Below are 21,808 nucleotides of genomic sequence, written 5' to 3'. Positions count from 1 at the left end.
GAGGCGTGGGCGGAGACGCCGTCTTGTAGGCCTGCTGCGGCCAACTAATGGTCTGTTTAGTATAATTAGGCATTGCGGCACAGCCTTATCAGTTGTCCGGTTCATTACCGTTGATTTATTACAGAGTAGTACCGAGTAAGGTATATAACCATCATTCCGGTTTGCCGTTCATTGATATCATTTAGTTAGCGTCTTTGTGGAGCATCGCTAGAGAATTCTGGAAACTATGATCTTCATACACAGATGAGAGGGCACGCCGACTGCTTTCTTCTTCCGGATCTTCGAACCGTCTCTCATTCTATATGTTTCAAGGGTGCTTATTTCCAACAGATGGTGATCTTTTAGTATTAAGCTTACCTTGTACATGGCGGTGGCAACAGTAACTAACAGTGGGCGTGATAGATGAGCCCACTAGTGTCAGGAAGAGAATGAAAAGACATATTTGACACCAGTTTTTGGGTGAATCCTGGAACTCTCCTGATATCAAGGAGGAACGAATCAGGTCTGCGCCCTTTACCACATGGCCATAAATTTTATTTTAGTAATCGAACAAGACTCATAATACATGGCTCTTCTTTCTCTGATACTTTGTGTGCGTAGAAGGTGTCCTCTAGGGTTATTGAATAGTGTATGAGCCAGAGAAAAGAATCTATGTTTTCGCCTACTATGAGGCAACTATTTACAGCTTCCTTTTACCTGTCGACGTCGATGATTGATTGCTTGAACGAGGTTGACCAGCTGCAATCTCTGTGGTCTCATGCATTTTATGGTTAAATGCATAGAACAGAATAAGCAGCAAAGGTCTCCTCTATTGTGAATATATAGATACAGGGGTGAGATGAGTGCCTCAGTGGCCAATCACTACATCCAAGGCCTCCATGTGTGGTGATTCGACCATCTTGTCGAGGAAATAGCTCAGGTTGAGCATTTACATTTGAAGGTAAGCTGAGCCGCCAAATAAGCCATGTGTGTACTACCTCGAGCTGGCTCCCAGAGGGGGATGTTGTAATGGAGGGAAATGTATGGACGTATGATAGTATGAGGGGGTCTTCTCTTTCCTTCGAAATATATACTTCATTCCACAGGACATAATTTCGGCTTCTCGCTCTATGGGCATTTCTAGTCCTAGACACCCGTTCATTCTATTCAGCCATCATCCCATATACCAAAATACCTTCCCCATTCTCGTCAAACTCGCCCTTCGAATTGGTCTTTCCAACCCCTATGCGCACTTCTGCTACTGTCCGAAAAGATAAATGCTCATAGACCTGCTTTCCATGCTCAGTAATGGCTTCCAGCCATACTGCCGCGCCCTGCTCTCGGGCCTTTTTCAAGTATGGGTCGATTAAAGCTCGAACAGCGCCTATTTATTTTCAGTTCAGTTCATTATCACACATTCATGGGAGATTCATAGTACGCACCGGCATCCGTTCGATTTGGATGTCTGCCTATCAGATTGAGATACCAATACTCCCGACCACGTAGATGCTGTTTCTTGATTTGTGCGAACGTGTCGCGGTACTCTTTCACTCGGGGGTCCGGATTATCCTCTATGGGAATGGAACGTCCAGGTGGGAACCTTGCAATCTTAGTCAATAACTAACCCACCCACTCAAAAGGAAAAAAAGATAGGACGTCAATAGCACATAGAACATGCAGGTCTTATAGACCAAGTAATTGCATCACAAAATTACTAGACTCACCATACAGCGACGGCAGCCCAGTTTCCTGCTTCTACCAGCTCGGCGCCATACTTGAGTTTCTTAGGTGTGCTCTCTTGAAAATGAGGAAGGATGATCTCAGAAGGGATCTGATTGGACAGCCATGTGGAATCCGCGTTGCGCAGCAAATATCCTGTGAAGGGGGAGTTAGAGAAGGCTGCCGCAATCACTTCGGCTGCCTGATTTGCGTGTTCTTCTCCAACGATGGAGATGGCGGGTAGTGTCATTGCGCAAACATTAAGTTGTGATCCCTAAATGGTTGGTTGTGTGGTAAAAAAAGGAAAAAAAAAAAAGAATAGGGATACTCTTATTACCCGAATGTTCGATGGCAAAATAAACCAGGAATCCTCCTTGAAGTCTTACTGTTGTACTCTTGAATACTTCAGGAACCGATTGATTGCGCAAGGTGAGTCATCCGCATCACATGACATGTAACAGGGTGCATCTCCCTTGTTTTTAATAAGAAAGAATACATACGGCCATGGCCTATTATCAAATGCTTGAGATGGGCGATGTAGGCCAGATCATCAAGTGGGATATCGACGTTTCAGCCCCCAATCTCATGACTTAGGTAGGTACGGCATATTTCCTGCTTATAGCTAGCTGGTGACCAGCTTATCAATTGATCCTTTCTGCAAAAGGACTTTGAAAACTTGAGAAGAGGAGGCAAATACTTTAACTTGGAATTAATCGGAGTACCGCGAAGATAATACATTGACGCCTTCCCCGTCGTAACCCCGTACTTACTTACTACTTAACAGACCCTATCCCTACCGCACTACCTAATATGTAGAACGTATTCTAGATTTGCTTGCTTCAGGTAATCACTGTCCGTCCGTCCTTAATGTATGTACATGTTGTACTATTTAAGTGATACCACTCTAAAATGAAATATAAAATACATTGACCACATTGCACTAGGTTTCTAATAATAATTGATTCATGCCCCGCTTACCCCCTCATTGTGTATTTATTATCGGCCCTGGGGAGCTAGCAGGCGAAACCCCTCACCTTCCGCACTAGGTTACTGTTCCCATCGCAGACTATACCTAGTTTCCAAATTCCCCCAGGACCGGTGTAGGCTGATAAGACCGCTGGGAAGACCGCTGGAAGATAAAGCTTTAATATTACTTCATGATAAGCTGGGCTTGCCGTCTTCTTCCCGCGGCCAGCCCGACGGGCCGGAGCATTAAGCGGCTGCGAGGGAGACAGATACTATTTCTCGAGAGTAGAGTATGTCTCTTTTACGTTCCAAGTCCTGTTCTTCAACTCTCGGGCCTTTCTCTTGTGGAGCATATCTTCTCATTTTTCGAACGGAATGGTTGCCGCAACTCACCTGGATAAGATGAGAGCCATGATCGAGAACGGCGATGGTAGACTCTCTATCGAGGCTCAGCCATATGCGTTCCAGTTTGATCCCGCAAAGACAGCCCTACTCATCATTGACATGCAGCGGGACTTCTTGCTCAAGGATGGCTTTGGGTACATTCAAGCCGGAGATACGGGGGTTGACAAGGTACAAGCTACTATCAGCCCGACCCTGTCGGTCTTGAGCGCATTTCGTGAGTGTGGAATGCATGTCATCCATACACGAGAAGGCCACCGGCCAGATTTGCGCGACTTACCAACCCCCAAACTCTTGAGGCAGGCACGAGCCCCGAGAACTCGGCATTCCATGGTGATTGGGGATTTAGGTCCGATGGGAAGGCTTCTCACAAGAGGAGAATACGGCCACGATATTGTAGACGAACTTCAACCAGTGGCCGGGGAATATGTCGTCGATAAGCCAGGAAAAGGCGGCTTCTTTTCGACCACCTTGCACCAGCATCTAGTTGACCGAGGCATTACTCACCTCATCGTTGCCGGCGTGACTGTGGAGTGCTGTGTGACCACCACAGTTAGGGAGGCCAATGATCGAGGATTCGAGGCTTGCATCCTCAGCGATTGCACGGATGGGTTCGTGCCGACCTTCAGGTCGGCGTCCTTAGATATGATTCACTTCTCGGAAGGTCTCTTTGGATTTGTGAGCTCCTCAAAGCCACTGCTCCTGGCGTTATCGCCGCTCTCAGCTAGGAATAGAAGCCAAGTCCCCGAATGGACGGGTTCGATGGATATGGAGGTGCTGAAGAAGGCCTATGCTGCTGGTCTTTCGCCAGTAACCGTTGTGCAAGAAGCTCTTAGGAGAATCGAATCAGACAACCCGGAACACCCATCTATATGGATCAGCTTAGCGCCACGTGAAGAGCTGTTGCAGCGAGCTCAGCAACTAGAGGAAGAGAGAAACCTCCATTTGCCTCTATTTGGTATACCGTTTGCAGTCAAGGACAACATCGATGTTGCCGGAATATCTACGACTGCAGCGTGTCCATCATTTGAATACGTCCCGGATATGTCCGCTGACGTTGTGAAGAGACTGGAGTCCGCTGGCGCACTTCTTATTGGGAAGACAAATATGGATCAGTTTGCAACAGGGCTTGTGGGCACGAGATCTCCATATGGAGTCTGCCATTGTGTTTTCGATCATACTCGTATCTCCGGAGGATCAAGTTCTGGCTCCGCCGTGGCTGTCTCTCTAGGACAAGTCTCCTTTGCGCTGGGAACCGACACAGCAGGATCTGGTCGAATTCCCGCGGCCTTCAACAATGTTGTGGGACTCAAGCCAACTAAGGGCACTGTTTCGACGAGAGGGCTTGTTCCAGCCTGTCGCACACTTGACTGTGTCTCTTTCTTCGCAAAAACGCTCACTGACGCAAGAAACGTGTGGCTCGTGTCTAAGGGATTTGATCCCAAAGACCCATACGCACGAAGCTCACCACCATTGGCTGCCTTGACTAACAGATCTCTCTTGCACAAAGAAGGCACCTATACTTTCTCAGTTCCTCCTCGTGACCTACTGAACGATGTTCTCTCTTCTCCATATATCAAACAATTTGAAAAGACCTATTCACTACTTCGAAGTCTGCCTCATGCTGAAGAAGTCACATTCGACTGGGATTCTTATCTTGCCGCCTCAGACCTCGTGTACAAAGGTGCCTTTATTGCAGAGCGAACCGCCGCTTTGGATGAGTTTTTAAAACATGCAGAGAAGAAACCATCACTTCTTCCTGTAACAGCCAAAGTCCTCGAGTCAGGCTCTTCCATATCCGCATCCAAGGCATTCACCGACCTCTACGAAGCACAACGGTTATCAAGACTTGTGGAAGGTGAATTCGAGAAATGTGATATTCTCATTCTACCTACTGCACCGAATCATCCAACAATCAAGGAAGTGCAAGAGGATCCTTTTGAGCTCAATTTGAAACTAGGCATTTTTGCAAGTGCTGTCAACGTTCTGGATCTGGCGGCTGTTGCTATACCAGCGGGCTTCATTGATGGTCTACCATTTGGTATATCAATTGTAGGACCTGCTTTCCGAGAAGGATTTATCTTAGAAGTTGCAGAGAGGATCCAAGCACGGATGGAATGTGATTTCTAAGGAACTGAGACAAGTATCCTCTTAGAAATGCAGAGCTCGGAGCAATCAAGGTCCTTGGTGGGAGATGTATTCCTATTAGGTGGATTTACATGGAGGGCGCGGGACTTCCGCGGACCAGATGAACTAGTCTCCCATTGCGACTTGTGGAAGTCGCAATAGGAAAAATGCTCATTACTTCTCAAGGCGAAGGGAAGCAAACAGTATACCGAACTTTCAGGCAAATAGCCAATTGTTTGTTTGACGCTAGATCTAGCGGAAGGCTGACTCCATTATTATGTCCTAATTTCATGAAGGATCTGGATTTGAATGTTCATGAATCGCTTAACGCGGAAGAGAAATAGAGTATTGGACGTAGCTCATTGAATTAAACAACTAGGTCGTTGGTTTCGAACTATCTACTGCCACCGGACGTTTGTATGTATGTACATATGCACCAGGCTGACATTAACCTATTACCTGCGACAATATCAACACTTGCATTTAGAATATGTCAGATATCGTGCGCGGGGACAGGCCATTCATAAAGCAACTCGATATGACTTGGCAATTCGCCCGGTGGAATGATTGCGGCGGCCATACGTATAAGAAAGGATGTCAGAAGCTTTGATGCCCCACCGTGTAAGTGTCATTAGATTGACATTCGTTTGAAATTTGAACTGGAAGGAACACAAACTGATGGAAATGGGTATGCGAAGCCAATAATCTTGAAATTTCTTGACCTCCCAAAAACATGTTAAAAGAAAGGCGTGGTGATCATGTTAAATCCGCGTAAGTCATGGATGGGGGAATGATATCATGTCATCTCATATCAATTCGTAATATTTCGTCACGTTTCATTAAATGCCTGAACTCAGGGCGGAATGAAATCTTCGTACATGTCGGTCATTGCTATACAGGCATGTGATGCATATGCGCTCTTCAGCGCTTTCTCGAACTCCTCGTATCACGCCTGCTGATGTGAGCATCCTCTTCTTCGTCTTCTTCCTCGACTGGAGCCGGAGTGCGGCGCTCAGTCCGTCGCTTGGGACGTCGTCTTCGGTTAGAGCTGATGTTGCTAGCGGAATCATCCGGAGCAAGGGACATGTCGTCGTCAATGCCGTCATCTTCAGGGCCATCTTCCCAGGAATGAAGGGCGGATGCTGGTGTACCCAGTCTCGCCTCAACATAAGAACCACGACGAGCTTGGCTTGCCACTGCAAGACCAGCACCTCGTTCGCGCAGTGCACGACGAACAGCCTCGGCCTTGCAATGTAGTACCTCAAAAGCATCTTCAAGCGCCTCCATGCTGAGATAAATGTCCCGCTCAACTTCAGCAAGAGCCGCAATCTCTGTCTCTTCATCCATAGCTATCGGAGCCCCAAACGAAGCGGGAACACCATTTGTGCCATAAGGCTGACTTGCAGGACGGTAACTGCCGTCCATATAGGACCCACGTGAGGAACCGTTGAACGGTGTAGTCGACCGATTTGTTGACTGACTTAGCGGCCTTGGAGGTACAGATCCTGACATTGACGGAATAAATGCATCCTCCGCTCCGCTGCGTAGAAATCCATCAAAGCGGCCTGAAATGAGAATGTCCCATTCGTCGTCACTAATTGCCGCAAGGGTCGCCAGAACGTTATGCATATTTATATTCTCTAACATGTATATGGCAGTTTCCGGGTCCCTGGGGACGGACGACAATCTGTACAACCGTTGAATAGCTAGCCCGGACGACATCAACACCGCAGGTCGTGCTCTTGGTTGCGCCGGGGACGTAGGTATTGAGGTCGAGTGACCGAGGAGAGCACGAAAGAGAGCTCGTTTCTCCGGGTCTAGGTGGGTCATTATCGCGAAAGTCAGTGTCTCATCGTCTACCTCGTCAGGAGCACTAGCCGACTGTTCTGTCAGCCATTTGTCGACAGCTAGCTTTGTCTTTCGCGACTGTCGGATGTAATGGTCCCGATATTCTTCAGGGACATCGATATCTAGCTTCTGCATCGGAATGTGTTCCTCGCCTGAAACGTCGCGGTCACCTAACGAAGGTGCGATTGTAAAAGGGGGCCAATTCGGAAGTTCCCTTCGTCCAGAGACCAGCTCCAGGACCTCACCCCAGCTAACACCTGATATATGCTCATCAGGGGCTCTATTCTCGCACATCAAGCATTCGCATGACTCCGAAGATATGTCCCGCGCGAAAACAGCCTCCAACCGGTCCAGCAGTCTTCGAGCCACTGATCTGTAGCCAGTTGCTACGGCAATGGAGCCATTTTTTGTCATAATGTGGGTGTAATCGTCCAACAGCCGGTTGTAGGGCTCGAAGACTTTCCCCACGGCCACCTGAGGTTGGAACGACTGCTGCGTCATACCGAGAGGCTCTCCAGCAGCTAAAAGATTTTTCGGCACTTTGTAGTTGAGTCCACCATTTTGGAGAAGGTAGTCGACTCTCGGAATAGATATAGGCATTTCTGGCGGCGGAGGCGGGGGCGGGGGAGCACCATATCTTGCAGAAGTGGGCGAAATGTTAGGCTCCACGAATACCTCGATAGGTGTCTGCTTGCGAAGGTCTGATCTATGTGACATGGACGATCGCGCCTGGCTCCGCGATGGAGGTCTTGTGTGGGATGTTGCAGGTCTCTGATACGCTGGTGGCTGATTCGGCGCTACAGAGGTCGCATCTGATTCATTTGTGGCCTGTGAAGCTGCCTCTGCAGGCCTGGGAGAGGAACGCGGAGAAGACGTCGTAGCAGATCTCCTGGGCAGCTTCACCTCATCGTGCATTCTCGTGCTCGATGCCCTGTGGCTAGCCGCTCGGTGCGGCGAGTCGACTTCACCGTGGGGCTTGGAGCTCTTTGACTTATCATCCTTCCTCGCACTGAGGCTTGAAGATGACTGAGACTTGATCTTGACCTTAGTCTTCTCCGTCTTCACCTTTTCGCCAGCCTTCTCGTCCGACGATCTGTTCCCGGCAGTACTGTCTTTGCGCTGCGACCGTTGGTCCACGCTCGTAAGCGGCGGACTCGGGGGCGCATTATGATTATCGCTCCGAGAAGTTGTCCCATTTGACGCCCCCTTCCCAGAAGAGCCGGATTTTTCTTTGGTTGAGTCGACATCTGTGGGATCGGGCGTCAAAATGCTCAAGCCGCGATCAACGTTGTCCCTGCTTCCGACCGCCTCTTTGCTGTGAGCCTTCGAGAATGATGGGTAGGGTAAGCTAGTCCTAGACTCCAGGAACGAAGCTGCACCACCCCGGCCAGCACTATCCACGTCTGCCATTGAGGACCTGCGGCGTCTTCGTGAGCTTGTAGATGTTGTTGTGGATGAAGTGGCGGAGCGTCCCACGGTGCCGCCTCGGCTCTGTTCCTTGGTTGAGAGCTCACTCGACTTTCCGTGGGACGATCGCGAATGACGTATCTTCTCCTTGTCCTTGTCCTTCTTCGAGTCCTTATCTCTCGACTTCACTGTCGAGCTTCGATCCCTCTCGTGATCCTTCTCGCGGGATTTCGAGGGCATGGCGCACAAAGTGGCCGCGGTCCCACGTGTCCCTCTTTCGCCTCCGAATCGGCGTTTCGTCTAGTTGTAGCGCGGCGCTTCGTAGGGTGACTGTGAAAGGGGCACGGCGCCTAGCAGCTGCAGGGAGAATATCGCTCAGCCCGTGCCTGACGCCGTTGGAAGCCTGCTGCTCGTCTTGTCCAGGAGCAGATCTGTTCGACACGATGCAGCATCTAGATCAGGTTTGGTCGCCGCAAGAGTACGTTTCACTGGTTGTAGGATGGAAGGGGATAACTTGGGCGCTCGCTGAGTGTTTGGTTCGTGCCCGCGGGCCTAAGTAAACCGTCTGTGTGCCTCAAGTGTCGCTTGGTTGCGGTGAGAAGTCTCCGCGTCCCGCAGCAGAAAGCGAAATCGCAGTGACGTGGGAGGGCGGGGACGAGAGAGTAGTATCGAACCAGTATCTTCGCTAACTCATGTAGTGTTCAGGGACCGGAGTCTGCAAGGGAACCCAAAGATAATCCCCAAGAGAAGCGAAGTGCCCGAAAGCAAGTGTTGGGCGGAGAGTTGATCTCGAGCAAGTTGACGCCTCAGGCACGCATCCAGACTAGGCTGACTATCATCTGGATCTGCTTGACACTCGGGATCTAGGTGCACAGTATACAAGTAGACTACGACAGAGAGTGAGCTGTGCAGATGACCGGAATATTGATTCGATTTATCGTTACACAAAACAGTCCAATCCTGTTGGGAGGTGAAAACACTTATACAACCCGTCTAAAATGGTCACACAAAGAAACCCAGTTAAGCCATATCATCTTCCAATATGCGCTTGGCAAATCCAGCTGCCTTTACCGGAGATGTTTCCAAAACCCACTGACCTTCTTCTTCATGAGCGATGCCTCCTCTCCGTGCGGCGCGCATCAGCTTGTCGTCTGCCAGATGTCGCCGCCCGGTCTCTCGATCCCATACCCAGCCCTCCTTGAGCCACATCCAAGTGAGATAGGCGCGCAGTTCTTTGTCCATAGGATGCACGGATTTCCATTCAGGAGTGAAACCATCCTCGGCCCCGGCCCCTTTCCAGTCCGTAGATAGCCCGCGTAGCTCATCGCGGCAAAAGATACGCCAGCTATCGATGGCGTAGGCCCCAACGCCTGGAAGATGAGCAATCTCCCAGGCGACACGAGGATCATCGTCAGAAATGCATTCATTAATACCGACATCACGACCATCCATCTTTTTCGGATAGTGTAACTTGCGGTAACGCCGCCCTTTCGTTGGAGGCGCTGCAAGCCAAGTCTGTGCCAGTGCAATGCATTTCTTTGCACGTTGGTTTTGAAAACCCAGGCAATTGATCATGGCGACCAAGTCTGTCAAGTCTGCATCGGCCATAGATTCGATGGTGGGATACCTCTCGAACACTTTGAAGAGGACGGGAATCGCTACTCCGCCACGAGTCCTGTTGAGAAAAATCGTAGCGACGAGCAGGCGAAAAGGGTCATGCGCTAGTTGCTCTTGGATCAGACCAAAAGAAGAGGCAGAAATAGGTGGGAACGGAAGGCAGGACTCAGGTTGATTTGGCTGCCCTGGGAAATACGGAGATACCTTAGGGACTTGCACACGATTTGTCGGACCAGGATGACTGAGAGGTCTGATTAAAGGGTTTTTGACTGGCGTCACAGGCTCCGACTCAGAAGGTGTGGGACACTGGATCTCTCCTGAAAAGCCCTGACGAGATAACACAGGAACATCTCCATCCCCTAAGATTGAACTCACGTCGCTTGGTACATCACTCAAGGACGAGTCTGAGGGAAAGAAGTCAAACTCCAGGAGGGCGGATACCATAACTTCCTGCGAAACAGGAGTCACTCCTAAGGAATTAGTAGAGCCTATCGGACTCTTTCGTTGTGGGCTCTCGCGCTGTCTTTTGGTTTGAAACTGGGGTTTTTTGAAGTATTTTGACATCACCTCATCGCTTGCCGTCATGCCTTGCGAATCATCGGTGTCTAAAAACCCGAGCCATCCAAGAATGTATCCTCCAAACCATGGAGTGGTTGACGGGCGCTGCGATCCGGATCAGACGCCTTTGGAGCAGGATTTCGTCCAGCTCTGGGTGGAGAATCTTTGGATGATGCTGTGTGCGCTGCCCGATAGCTTGCTCTCCTTTCGGCCCTCCTTGCTTTCCTGGCTTCCATCTTTCTATGATTTCTTTGCCTTGTTTTCAGCGATGGTGAGACAGCAACATCCGCAGTGCTTTTATCATAGAAGCCAGAAGGAAAGTGGTCTTTATCCTTGGATGTCAGTGGACCTTCCTTATCGTTCCCATCAGTTGCAGTCAGGGGGTGATTCTGTGGTATAGTAGGTCCCTCTGGAAGACACTCCACTGGTTCATCGTCGAGCTTGTCTAGCTGTATTTCCTGTGGTTCCGACACCACAGGCAAAGGAATTACTGAAACGTGGTCCTGTTTTTCCACTGGCTCATCATCCACGTTTCGCATGGTCTCCTGCCCTTGTCTCTTCTCATCTTTGCTCAAGATCTCTGTATTTTTGCGTCCCTGTTCGACCCCTTCATCGCGTGTGACTGGCTTCTTGCGCGAAAACCGATTCCGCCTCTCTGCACACAACTTGTCGACGTAGACCAACAAAGCTTCCGTGGTAGACGGGTCCATTCCGGCCAGTATTGCTTTGTCACGAATCTCCGCATAGAATCGACGGCGTTTTGAGGCTTTCCCACTTCGGGATTGTAAGAAAGGATGATTTAAAATCCAGCCGACCAGTTCGTTCGCCTTGTCCATGTCGAGCGAGCAGAAGATCTCATCGTCATCATAGTCAGCTATGTTACCTGTATATGAGTAAATAGAGAATTGCTTGGTATCAGCTGAAGTGTGTTCTTCGATCTCAGCAGACTGATGGCCGATGGATGGTGCTTCGTGCATCGTAGGATCCATGTCGAGCGCTGGGTATGTGGTAGCTGAATGGAAGCTGGAAACACTGGTGGCCCGTTTTTCGGTCGGTTCGTTGACTCGTCTCAGATGGCAACAAGGATCAGACAGCAGACAAGAGAGGTTCAATGAGAGGAGGATCTTTACCGGAGGTCCCGTCGAAATGAAGGCAACGACTCAACCGCTCAGCCAAACTCAAAGCCACGGACCCCCTTTCGAATAAGCCAGAGTCTTGAGGAGAGCATGGAGGTGTTCAAGCTCGTAGGAGTGATCAACCGAGTGGAGTAGACTAGCCAGAGTCCATGGACTCTGGGAGATCAAGGTCTCACTTTTTGGGAGAGCTCAGCTCAGCTCAGCTCAGTCTGAACTCCGCGGAGGTGGTGTTGCCGCACAGACCACATCTTATTGCCCGGCTCAGTCTCGTAGAGCTACGCTATGGGCATATGATCATTAATTTGAGCTCTCAAATCGAAGGACTGGGAAATAAAGGGCTTCAAGAGAGCATACAGGAGAAAGATTTCTTACCTAAATGGCAATGTAAATAGCTTCAGACCTAGGTTGAGACAGGCTATCTGCATGTGTTAGAACGCTATCGGATATTTGAGGCGAATGAACAAGCTGTCTACAGAGATCGTTCTTTTACTAAACAGAAGATTGACTCATAGAAGCCCGCAGTGGAAGAAGAGTGGTACGAGACAAGCAAGTCAGAAGCCTCCAATGATTCCGATATATCGGGGGAGGATCCTGGATCAGATAGCGTCTTTGACGAGAAAGGGGACTACATAGATTTCCGTGCATACTTTTTCCCCTCGGATGAATCTGAGCTTGAGGATGATAATGAGGATGTAATCACAGCCCCTATTCGCAAGCGGGAAAGGAAAATAAATATTGCTAGTAGCGTCAGAAAACGATTCAAGAGGACTCTGTAAAAGAGTCAGTTTATTGATAAGGCGGCCGAATCCACTTGTGAATCCCATAAAGAGGGAAACGGAGAAGACTCGGATCTTGGCGATCGAATTGGTGATAGCATGAGAATTGGGACTGAAGATTATGTGGAGTTAGGAATTAAAGTAAAGAAAAAAAAAACTCAGTTTGATACTTAATAATTACATGGATAAACTTCTTAAAATAGGGATATAGAAAGGAAGCTACAGGCTGCTATCCTCGGTCGGGATATTGACCACAGGTGAGTATATGGTAGAAACTGGTAACGCTTCGCACGAATGATTTACTGTGGCTATAATTCTGACACTGGCTCGCTGAGCCTGGTCTAAGTATCGTCTTGTTGCTAATACACATCCTTAACTTTCTCGCCACACTGGTTCATTAGAGATGACATGATTTACGTGTCATCGGACATCGTGTTTAACTACCATGGAATGAACGACTAACTAAGCGCCGACCTTTTTTTAGAAGCAGTATTCAGCCAGAGATTACTCCGCATATCGTTGAGATAACTAGATAGTCCCCCTTTCCCAACCTTGTTAACTAGTACAGGACTAAGGAGTACTTAGTTTCTAAACAGTCTCGGGAAGCCCCGACGATCATTATTGTATTTCCGGATTGACATCGACAGTTGAACGAGATCCACGTGGGTGCTCGAAAAGCAATCGATTATTCGTTACCTGGCAGATCTGCAGTCGGGTTCTGCAGTGACCTATTATTGATTGTCGTCCGCATTTAGCATTCGTAATCGCCTTCTAGGGCTGAATGGTGAAAGAGCCCGTCGTTTCTGAGCAAGCGAGTTGTTCCCCGCCCGACCCAATTAGCCACGTTGTCGAGCGCTGGACAGGCGGGCTCTGAAGTCCGCTCATTAACGGGTGGAACGGTGATGACCTCGGCGCGCCTAACGTCGATTGTTATTATGCTAGTCAAAGCGTTGTCGTAGGATAATTTTCGATTCTTTGTTTCTTTCTCTCATTTCAACTCCCACGCCGTCTGGATCCCATTCTCGATCAATGACGGAAGGATGGCCCTGTTTCTCGGTCAGCACCAGGCAGAGAACGAGAATTTCGGGGTGGATTGGGTCATCCACTATGAATTTGATGGTGTTGGTATGGATAAGAAAGCGCTAGCCTGCCAAGGTGCGGTCGGGACGCCTGTGGAAGACGGCTGACTGGTCCTAGGCACTCAACAAGCAATTGAGGAGTTCAAGACTCTGATCAATGATCTCGATGCGGTCGGTCTCCAGATGGAAGTGCGCCATGGCACTGGCGCCTCTTTGCTCGTCTTCGTCAAGGTACCGCGGGAACTGCTGGGAGCTGAGATGTACAAGTCTAGGTAAGCCCTCTATCTACCCTCGTGGCATGCAGTGGCGTGGCGGGGCTTCCCGCACTGACAGATCGATCTCAGAGTAAAAGACTGGTTGTATGGCATTTCGCATGCGTTCCCAGATGATGATGCCCACGCGCTCGTCGAGGGAGAAACCGAAGCGGAAGAGCTTCGAGCAATCTACCATCTCGTGACTTGGCAAAAAGAACAGGGCGGTGCAGGCATCATCGCGAACCTGGGAAAATGGTCAAATGTCAAGGCCTCGTTTCCCCTTCACAGCAAGAGCACCAACGATGAATTGCTCCGTAGATGGAGCAAGGCGACCATCCTGAGAGCGGAAGATTTCGATGAGATACGGAGTCTGTTCGGTGAAAAGGTAATCGCCCACAGTGCAATCTGCAGAAGAATCTATGCTGAGTACCTATCTGCCAGGTCGCCTATTATTTTGCTTTCATCCAATGCTACTCGATTTTCTTAGTTTTCCCAGCAGTGTCTGGATTCATCTGCTGGGCGTTTTGGGGCCCGTACTCCATCACGTTTGCGGCGCTGACTTGCTTATGGAGTCTCGTTTTCGTGGAGTACTGGAAGCTGAAAGAAAAAGACCTTAGCATTAGATGGGGCGTCAAAGGCGTCGGGGCACTCAAGGTGAACAGGGAACAGTATCAGTGGGATAGAGAAGTCCTAGATCCAGTCACAGGAGAGATCAGACGGGAATTTTCAACCAGTAAACAAATTCTTCGTCAGCTTCTACAGCTCCCCTTCGCAGTTTTGGCCAGTACTGTTCTGGGGGTCTTGATCGTCCTCACATTTGCAATGGAAGTATTCCTCTCGGAGGTGTACCAAGGACCCTTCAAGATATACTTGGTAAGTGCTCCTGGCTTAACTACGCATTTGATATAATGTCTAATACATGATTAGGACCTTTTGCCCACGGTTATACTCTCGCTTCTGTCGCCAACAATAACCAATTTCCTTACAGATCTCGGGACTCGATTGACCGATTACGAGAATTATCGCACTTCAGACCAGTACGAACGAGCGCTGACCCAAAAGACATTTGTGCTCAACTTTATTACCTCATTTCTTCCGATATTTTTGACGGCATTCATCTACGTCCCCTACGGCGCCAAAATAGTCCCGTACCTGGACGTTTTCCGTGTCAAGGCAGCAAGATCTTCCTTTCTGTGGGGTGGGCCGGTAACCGAGCAACATTATCCAGACCTTCACGTGGATCCAGCACGACTCCAGCAGGAGATTATATATCTCACGGTGACTGCGCAGGTATTAAGCTTTGGGGAAGAGATGGTTATTCCGTACATCAAACGTCTCTTTTGGCGAATGTACCGTGAGTACAAGAACAGAAAATTAGAGAACAACGCTCGCCGACGTCCGCGTTCCCAAACTCTGGATCTTTTGCTGAACGACATGCCTGAGGAATCACAATTCCTAAAAACAGTCAGACACCAGTGTGATGCTGAGTTGTACGATGTTCAGGAGGATATTCTGGAGATGTGTCTTCAGTTCGGTTACCTGGTCCTGTTCGGAGCAGCATGGCCACTTGTTCCTCTAGGCTTCTTAATCAACAACTGGATTGAACTCCGCGGAGATTTCTTGAAGATTAGTTTGGAGTGTCAACGACCGCCTCCTATTCGTGCTGATTCCATCGGACCATGGCTTCAAGTACTTGAGTTTCTCACCTGGCTCGGTGGCCTTTCCAGCGCGGCAATCGTCCATCTTTACCGAGGTGATATCCAAACAGTGAAGCTGTCATCTCTGCTATTGACGCTATTCGTTACGGAACAGGCATTTCTTCTTGCCAAATTTCTGGTCCGAACTATTCTGCAGAAAATCGGTGCCGAGACTCTCCGCCGCGAGGAGCAATACTGGTATTCTATACGGAAGCGTTACCTCGAGACGTTCTCGGATGAGGCTGCGAAGCTATCGCGGGCGCGACGTAACTCGCGCATCCCCCCTGGTTCAGTCGAAGGGATAAATCCGGCCTTCACGGGTGAAAAGCCTAATTTCGTGACCCTAGAGGACGAGTTCGTTCCCAAGTTTACTCGAACAAACAGTGGCCGCTTGCAAATTTCCGAACAAGCCACTCGATTCTGGTCCTGGCAGAAAACAAGCCAACAGACTATTGATGCTGGCGTCAAACTTATTCAGATGCTGTCAGTGGCGGGGCAGTCTAAGAACGCCGCTGCGAAAAAGTCCCAGTGATGAGGGAGAATGAGTTTATCTGACCAAGTATCAACTTCGATTCTGGATACTAGCCGGTTTAGTAAAAACTTTACAATTCAAACTACGCTTTCTACAGAGCAGGAAGCACTCTGTGATCACATAATTCAATGTTGAATATCTTGATTCTTCTATGGGACTAGGGCCTTGTAAATGGATATACATAGCAAATTTTGTAATAATCAAGCAAAGGATCCAAATCAATAGGGATAATAATATACCGATATAAATCTTCCAGAACCATTTCGGCATGACATGATGCACTGCCAGAGAATTTAACATAACGCCGTCTAGAATGCTCCATATCGAACTCTATTCCACGCCCATCTTTTCCGCATGATACCCTGGAATTTATATAGTAAGAGTGAGATCCAGTCCATTCGGCCCCCCTCCTCCCCTTGCAACCATTGACATTCTTCTCCGCTTCCATGACACATTTAAACAGCGAATCCACCAGAATCTCGCTGTCTCGGCTCCCCCGCAGCATCAAACGTCCCATTCGATAACACGCGGATCGCTTGAGCAGAGCTCTCAACCGGCGCAACCCAGGTGACATTATGTCCACGACTCTCCATAAAACTCACAGTCGAGTTATCGTAAGAATATTCGAAGGTAACTTGGTTCGGGATAAGCTGATCATGAAGACGGGGCTTGGCCAAGGCTTCAGGGGCCGAAAGATTCTCATCGAGGGCATGAATCAAGTTCTGAACAGTTGACGTGATGATTCTGCTTCCTCCCGCGGCACCGACGACGAAGAATAAAGTTCCGTTCGGATGGGTCACGATCGCTGGTGTGATTGAGGATAGGGGTCGTTTGCCTGGTCGTATGTAATTTGCTGGGGAGGGTACGTAGCCGAAGGCGTTGGATTTACCAGGAACGGAGAAATCTGAATCGTATAGATTAGCGAATGATATCTATATTCCTGCAGAAGATGATGTCTTTGACATACCGTCCATTTCGTTATTCATGATAATGCCAGTTTCAGGGACCATCAACTGGCTTCCGAACAGGAGATTGACCGTCGTAGTGAGCGAGATAGCTAGACCTGTATGATCGGCCGCGACTATGTGGGATGTTCCCGGTCTGGGAGATGATTAGAATGCGTCTTGTCGGCATGATGGGCGATTTTTGTGTATTACATACGTTTCAAGACTCTCGATACCGTCAGGATTGTACGCAGAGACATTTTGTGTGTGGAAGTCGGATATCCTTCTACGAATGTTCTGCGCAGTGGAGCTTTTCAATATATCGTACTCATATTCATAGATTCCTTCGACAAATGACGGGTCTCCGAAGTTTGTCCTCTTTTTGACGAAAATTTAGTTATTGAGTAGATGAAGGGTTACGCATGGTCTGCAACATACCTGTCCATAAGCAAACCGCAATGCCTCGTCCAGACGATGCGTGCTGAGATTGACGCTTTCGGCTGTGAAAAAATCGCCGTAGCCTTCTAGAATCTTCAAGGCACTCAGGGCGATGACTCCGCTTGAAGGAGCCGTTCCGCTCGTTATTTGATATCCGCGGTAGTCTATTTGTGATATGTTCCTGAACGCAACGGTGTAGTTTTTCAAGTCCTCTAATGTCATTGTGCCATTTGCCGCTTGCAATGCATTGATCATCGTCTCCGCGATAAAACCGGTATAGAAGGCATCTGGACCCTGTTTGGCGATTCTTTCGAGGGCGTCTGCATATCGTTTCCGAGTGATCGTGTCACCCAGTCCGACCCGGGTTCCATTTGGTGCAAAATCGATGGCCCATGTTGGGTTCTTGGAGAGGAAGTCTTCGCCGTCACCAACGGCAGCATTCATGTACCTGACAAGGTCTTCACCGACAGTGAATCCTTCGCGGGCCGTCCGGATCGCGGGCTGCATCACCGTCGACCAGGGCAGAACGCCATACTTGCGGTGGAGAGTCTCCAGGCCCCGTACTTCCCCAGGAACTCCACTAGTTGTCGATCAGGGTCAGATGCGGCAATATACGTACTTAGTATGTGGAATAATTTAGCATACCTTGCCAAACCACCGTATACCGACAAATTAGTGTTATTGTTGTACATATCCTGGAACGCCGCAGCCGGCGCCGTCTCTCGAAAGTCGATAAACTCATATTCGTTATCAGATGAGCGGACCAGCATGAAGCCTCCACCTCCAATGCCACTGTGATACATGCCTGTCGAGTGGATGTCCAGTTAGCCCGTAGCTTCGGGATTCGTCATTTAAGCTGCGATGGCGTGGTCGGGGCACACTTACTGGTCACTCCCACGCAGAAAACCGTTGCTACCAACTGTATTTGTCCATCTCTCGTGTCAGCCATCGGTTTCTTCTATCCCTGTAGGGCCCGCATTTCCGGGGTAAGATACTCACGGCATCCGCAGCGTTTCCGCCTATCTTGAGCATATCTGTTCCATATCGGCTACAGATCGCATTCTCACTGGCCACAGCGCCTAGCTTTCCCTCTTCTCTATTGTCGTGGTAACCTCCTGGTAGATTCTGCAGGAACCCTGGAGGTGCGCGGGCGAAGTTACTGAGCAGTGTGAGAGCCGACACAACCATCAGTAGCGCCATCCCTAGGGATCTTGCCGTGGACGACCATCTCCGAGATCTGCTGTCAGACGGGTTCAAGGGTACGATATTCTGGCCCGCCTGTACACCGTCAGCATCCCCTCTCACTAAGTACAGTGTTCCATACCGTACCTGGCTTTTCTCGGAGGTCTGCCTAACGACGTCGGCCATGATCACAGTATGACCTACGAGATAAGCCGCGATCTCCGATAAGTAGCCACCAAAGTTCTCCAAGAACCGAGGAAACAAATTCTCCCCGACGGGCCCCTCACTTCCTTTGAAGGACCGATCCGCCCACAAAGTATGAATATCTGAAGAGCCGACCACGACCAGGATGGAAGTGCGATCGTGTTGCTGTCCAATCTGGGCTCCTGGCGGTCAAGGTGCGATTAGCGCGCCACCCAGATAAGATCGCACGCATTCCTGGCGCGATCGATCCACCAAATGATAAGCTCGATATTGGCGGAGCTGCGAGTGATTAGGGAGTCCGCTCTTGCTTCTCTGCGGTTACAATCGGGTACAGAGAGCGCGCGAAAGTGATAGGTCAATGAAATCCTACATACACATAGTTAGGCATGGTAAGTGCTGGCTCTTGGCAATAATTAACAGATCTTACTTAGACGAGCCCAAGATCGATCTAGATTTGATCATTGATCTCCACAGCAATGTTGATTCGGCTGTCTCCGCTCATAACCATCGTCTAGTGCTTTGTGTATTGCATACATCCTCGAGTATCATCTGCAAGGGGGCCTGAGCCTGTCTTGTAAGGTCAAGTTATCCCGCGGCAAAGCGCTTTCGCGGGGACATCTGGGGCATGCGGAGAGCCCTAAATATATAGATTGAAGACTGTGTCGACACACAAAGCATATGTCCAGGTGATCTGTCATATCATCGATTTGCAGCAGATTCTTTTATGTCCTAATTCTAGGGTAGATCCTACTAAATCACTAGAATCTAGATTTCCTTTATATGCTATAGGAGATAAAATCTGGGTTCAACTCCTAGAACTAGAAGCAAGCAAGTAATTCAAACAACCTAGCTGGTAGCTAGGTTTTTGAAATCAGACTATGTTTCCGTGCCCTTCAGGATTCGACAGAGACTATGCGCTTTTTGAGTGTCTGATTGGGGAACAGTGCGACTCAATCATATACGTGTCTGCTATGATTTATTGCAGCACAGTAACAATGCTTTTGCCAGTTATACAGTGCGAGAACATAACCGCGGCATGTGCTCGTTTATCAGAAATATTAGCTGTCCATAAGCCCAAGAATGTTTGATATAATCGCTCCACGACCCAATATTATAAGAGTAGGTATATATGCCACGAACTCTTCGAATCCAACTTAACATGCATTTCTCTGCGTCTCACAGATGAGCTCGTCCTTCTTCTCTTCTCATCTCAGCCACAGTGCTCTTGTAAACATCATACGCATGCTTCTCCGAATCAAAGTTCAGTAACCAGGGTTCCCGCTTTAGTTTCAGGACATCTGGGTTCTTCTTCAAGTTATCGAAGTCAGCCTTGTGCCACTGCTCTCTGGTGGTGACGCCTGTTTTCTGTGCTTGAAGCACGCGGTCGTATCTGATCCTCTCATGTGCGCGAAGAGCTTCCTGCACCCGGTTCTTCCCAGCGAGCTCCAGACAAACCGCCAGATTGACCCCGTCTTCCATTGACTGACTGGCCCCTTGTATTGACGTCGGGAGAAAAGGATGCGCCGCATCTCCGATGAGAGACATTCTCGACTTCGGAGAGATCCATGTCGGCAGGGGATCCCGGTAGACTAATTTCCAATCGACAAGGTGTTCAGGAGGAGTGGCCTTGATGATCTCTTGGACAATTGGATCCCAGTTTTCCACTACCTTCAGTGCTTCTTCGACCTGTCCGGGGGTTGACCAGGTGTCTTCGATATCTGCCTCATCCTGATGGTTATCATTGCGTATTTAGCCCCATGTTCCCCTCACTTCAAGGAAGGATCTCAGGAACTGAGGTAAAACCGCATACCTTGTGTGTGCAAACCCAACTGAAATCCTTTCCATTTTTCAGCGAAGCTGCGATGAAGTGAACATCTGGACCGATCCATGCGACGTGGGCATCCCCGTTTTCCACCATATGCTTGGTGATGGGATGCGTTAATCGCGACGAATCAAACCATGCTCTGTACACTGCATAGCCACTCGACTTTGGTTTATCCTCGTAGCCCAGCACAATCTTTCTTCCCGGCGATCTCACGCCCTCAGCGGCGAAAACAACATCTCCAACAACTCTGTCCTTCCCGTTGACTATAACCCCCGCCTCTGTGTCCGTCTCGAAATAATCAGTGACCCTCTGGCCTAGCCTGATGTCAACACCACGTTCCAAGGCGTGATTGAAGACGATCTCGTGGATCTCTCCTCTGTGTCCGTTAAACTTCTTTCCGAATGACTCCTCATCGCGCCAATATTGGGTAACGAGGCTCTCTCCGAGATACGTTTTGAATAAGATGCCATCGCTCTTGTGACAGATCGGATCGAGCTTTTCCTCGACGCCCTCCCACTTCTGGAAGATCCTGCCACTATTGGGGCCAAAGGAGATGATATCACCCAAGATCTTCAATTCAGGAAAGGCTTCTAGCAGGACGACATCATGGCCTTTTCTATCGCATTCGATGGCTGCAGTTAGTCCGGCGAAGCCAGCCCCTACTATGACCACCTTTATTCCAGTTGGCGGATTGCGGGAGAAGCCAGAAGGCCGCGTTGATGAAGCCATTGTAAAGCACTATGAATACCTTAGAATGGGTGTTACGCAGCTGTTAAAATATCAATGAATAGGCGGTGTACTTCAGGGGGTGTTTCAAAGGCCGCGGTGTGGTTCTGATATATGTGCAACACTCAACGGGTATAAAGTGCCGAGCTCCCATCGAGCACCTCTTGAATCTCTCTATCCCTTCCTATATGCTGTGATACTATCTATTCTACAGAGCTCTTCTATATATTGGCACGGAAATACCCCATTCCCCACAGACAAGAGGTTTCCCCGCTGAACGACCCCGCGCCCTGTTCCCTCTTCGCGGGACTAGAGATACTAAATCCACTTCTCCAGATTCGACGAACTCTGTTCTTATTGCATATTTGCGACCTAGGTTAAGATCAAGTAGC

General features: G+C 49.1%; 8 protein-coding genes across 8 annotated transcripts; 2 read left to right on the top strand and 6 right to left on the bottom strand.

The window, feature by feature from the left end:
* Positions 1–1,142: 1,142 nt before the first annotated feature.
* C8Q69DRAFT_440983 (hypothetical protein) lies at positions 1,143–1,948 on the bottom strand (the record flags this gene model as incomplete). Its single annotated transcript, XM_028628709.1, has 3 exons — positions 1,143–1,363; positions 1,422–1,579; positions 1,704–1,948. The coding sequence occupies 3 exons, from the start codon at positions 1,946–1,948 to the stop codon at positions 1,143–1,145; spliced, it is 624 nt and encodes a 207-aa protein (XP_028489569.1).
* Positions 1,949–3,349: 1,401 nt separating this feature from the next.
* C8Q69DRAFT_453004 (putative glutamyl-tRNA amidotransferase subunit A) lies at positions 3,350–5,462 on the top strand. Its single transcript, XM_028629597.1, has one exon. It carries the CDS (start codon positions 3,397–3,399, stop codon positions 5,194–5,196), a length of 1,800 nt encoding a protein of 599 aa, XP_028489568.1. The 5' UTR covers positions 3,350–3,396; the 3' UTR covers positions 5,197–5,462.
* Positions 5,463–6,114: 652 nt separating this feature from the next.
* On the bottom strand, positions 6,115–8,688 carry C8Q69DRAFT_503429 (hypothetical protein; the record flags this gene model as incomplete). The annotated part of the gene is made up of 1 exon (XM_028632491.1): positions 6,115–8,688. The coding sequence occupies one exon, from the start codon at positions 8,686–8,688 to the stop codon at positions 6,115–6,117; it is 2,574 nt and encodes an 857-aa protein (XP_028489567.1).
* Positions 8,689–9,468: 780 nt separating this feature from the next.
* C8Q69DRAFT_503428 (5-Methylcytosine G/T mismatch-specific DNA glycosylase) lies at positions 9,469–10,509 on the bottom strand (the record flags this gene model as incomplete). Its single annotated transcript, XM_028632490.1, has 1 exon — positions 9,469–10,509. The coding sequence occupies one exon, from the start codon at positions 10,507–10,509 to the stop codon at positions 9,469–9,471; it is 1,041 nt and encodes a 346-aa protein (XP_028489566.1).
* Positions 10,414–11,968, bottom strand: C8Q69DRAFT_41760 (hypothetical protein). Its single transcript, XM_028628360.1, has 2 exons — positions 11,754–11,968; positions 10,414–11,691 (listed from the first exon to the last, which is right to left on the bottom strand). Exon 2 carries the CDS (start codon positions 11,610–11,612, stop codon positions 10,671–10,673), a length of 942 nt encoding a protein of 313 aa, XP_028489565.1. The 5' UTR covers positions 11,613–11,691; positions 11,754–11,968; the 3' UTR covers positions 10,414–10,670.
* A 1,607-nt stretch (positions 11,969–13,575) lies between these two features.
* Positions 13,576–16,097, top strand: C8Q69DRAFT_440979 (calcium-activated chloride channel-domain-containing protein; the record flags this gene model as incomplete). Its single annotated transcript, XM_028628708.1, has 5 exons — positions 13,576–13,690; positions 13,733–13,886; positions 13,959–14,253; positions 14,310–14,741; positions 14,796–16,097. 5 exons carry the CDS (start codon positions 13,576–13,578, stop codon positions 16,095–16,097), a joined length of 2,298 nt encoding a protein of 765 aa, XP_028489564.1.
* Positions 16,098–16,552: 455 nt separating this feature from the next.
* On the bottom strand, positions 16,553–18,847 carry C8Q69DRAFT_440978 (hypothetical protein; the record flags this gene model as incomplete). The annotated part of the gene is made up of 8 exons (XM_028628707.1): positions 16,553–17,001; positions 17,065–17,198; positions 17,259–17,419; positions 17,480–18,059; positions 18,125–18,284; positions 18,365–18,398; positions 18,479–18,757; positions 18,809–18,847. 8 exons carry the CDS (start codon positions 18,845–18,847, stop codon positions 16,553–16,555), a joined length of 1,836 nt encoding a protein of 611 aa, XP_028490067.1.
* Positions 18,848–19,997: 1,150 nt separating this feature from the next.
* C8Q69DRAFT_41674 (putative monooxygenase) lies at positions 19,998–21,630 on the bottom strand. The gene is made up of 2 exons (XM_028628357.1): positions 20,676–21,630; positions 19,998–20,593 (listed from the first exon to the last, which is right to left on the bottom strand). Exons 1-2 carry the CDS (start codon positions 21,417–21,419, stop codon positions 20,042–20,044), a joined length of 1,296 nt encoding a protein of 431 aa, XP_028489563.1. The 5' UTR covers positions 21,420–21,630; the 3' UTR covers positions 19,998–20,041.
* Between the last annotated feature and the right edge of the window lie 178 nt (positions 21,631–21,808).

Source organism: Paecilomyces variotii (assembly GCF_004022145.1).
Source record: "Paecilomyces variotii strain CBS 101075 chromosome Unknown C8Q69scaffold_1, whole genome shotgun sequence".
Lineage (NCBI taxonomy): Eukaryota > Fungi > Ascomycota > Eurotiomycetes > Eurotiales > Thermoascaceae > Paecilomyces > Paecilomyces variotii.
Note: the sequence above shows the minus strand (reverse complement) of the source record. Positions and strands in the feature narration are given on the sequence as shown.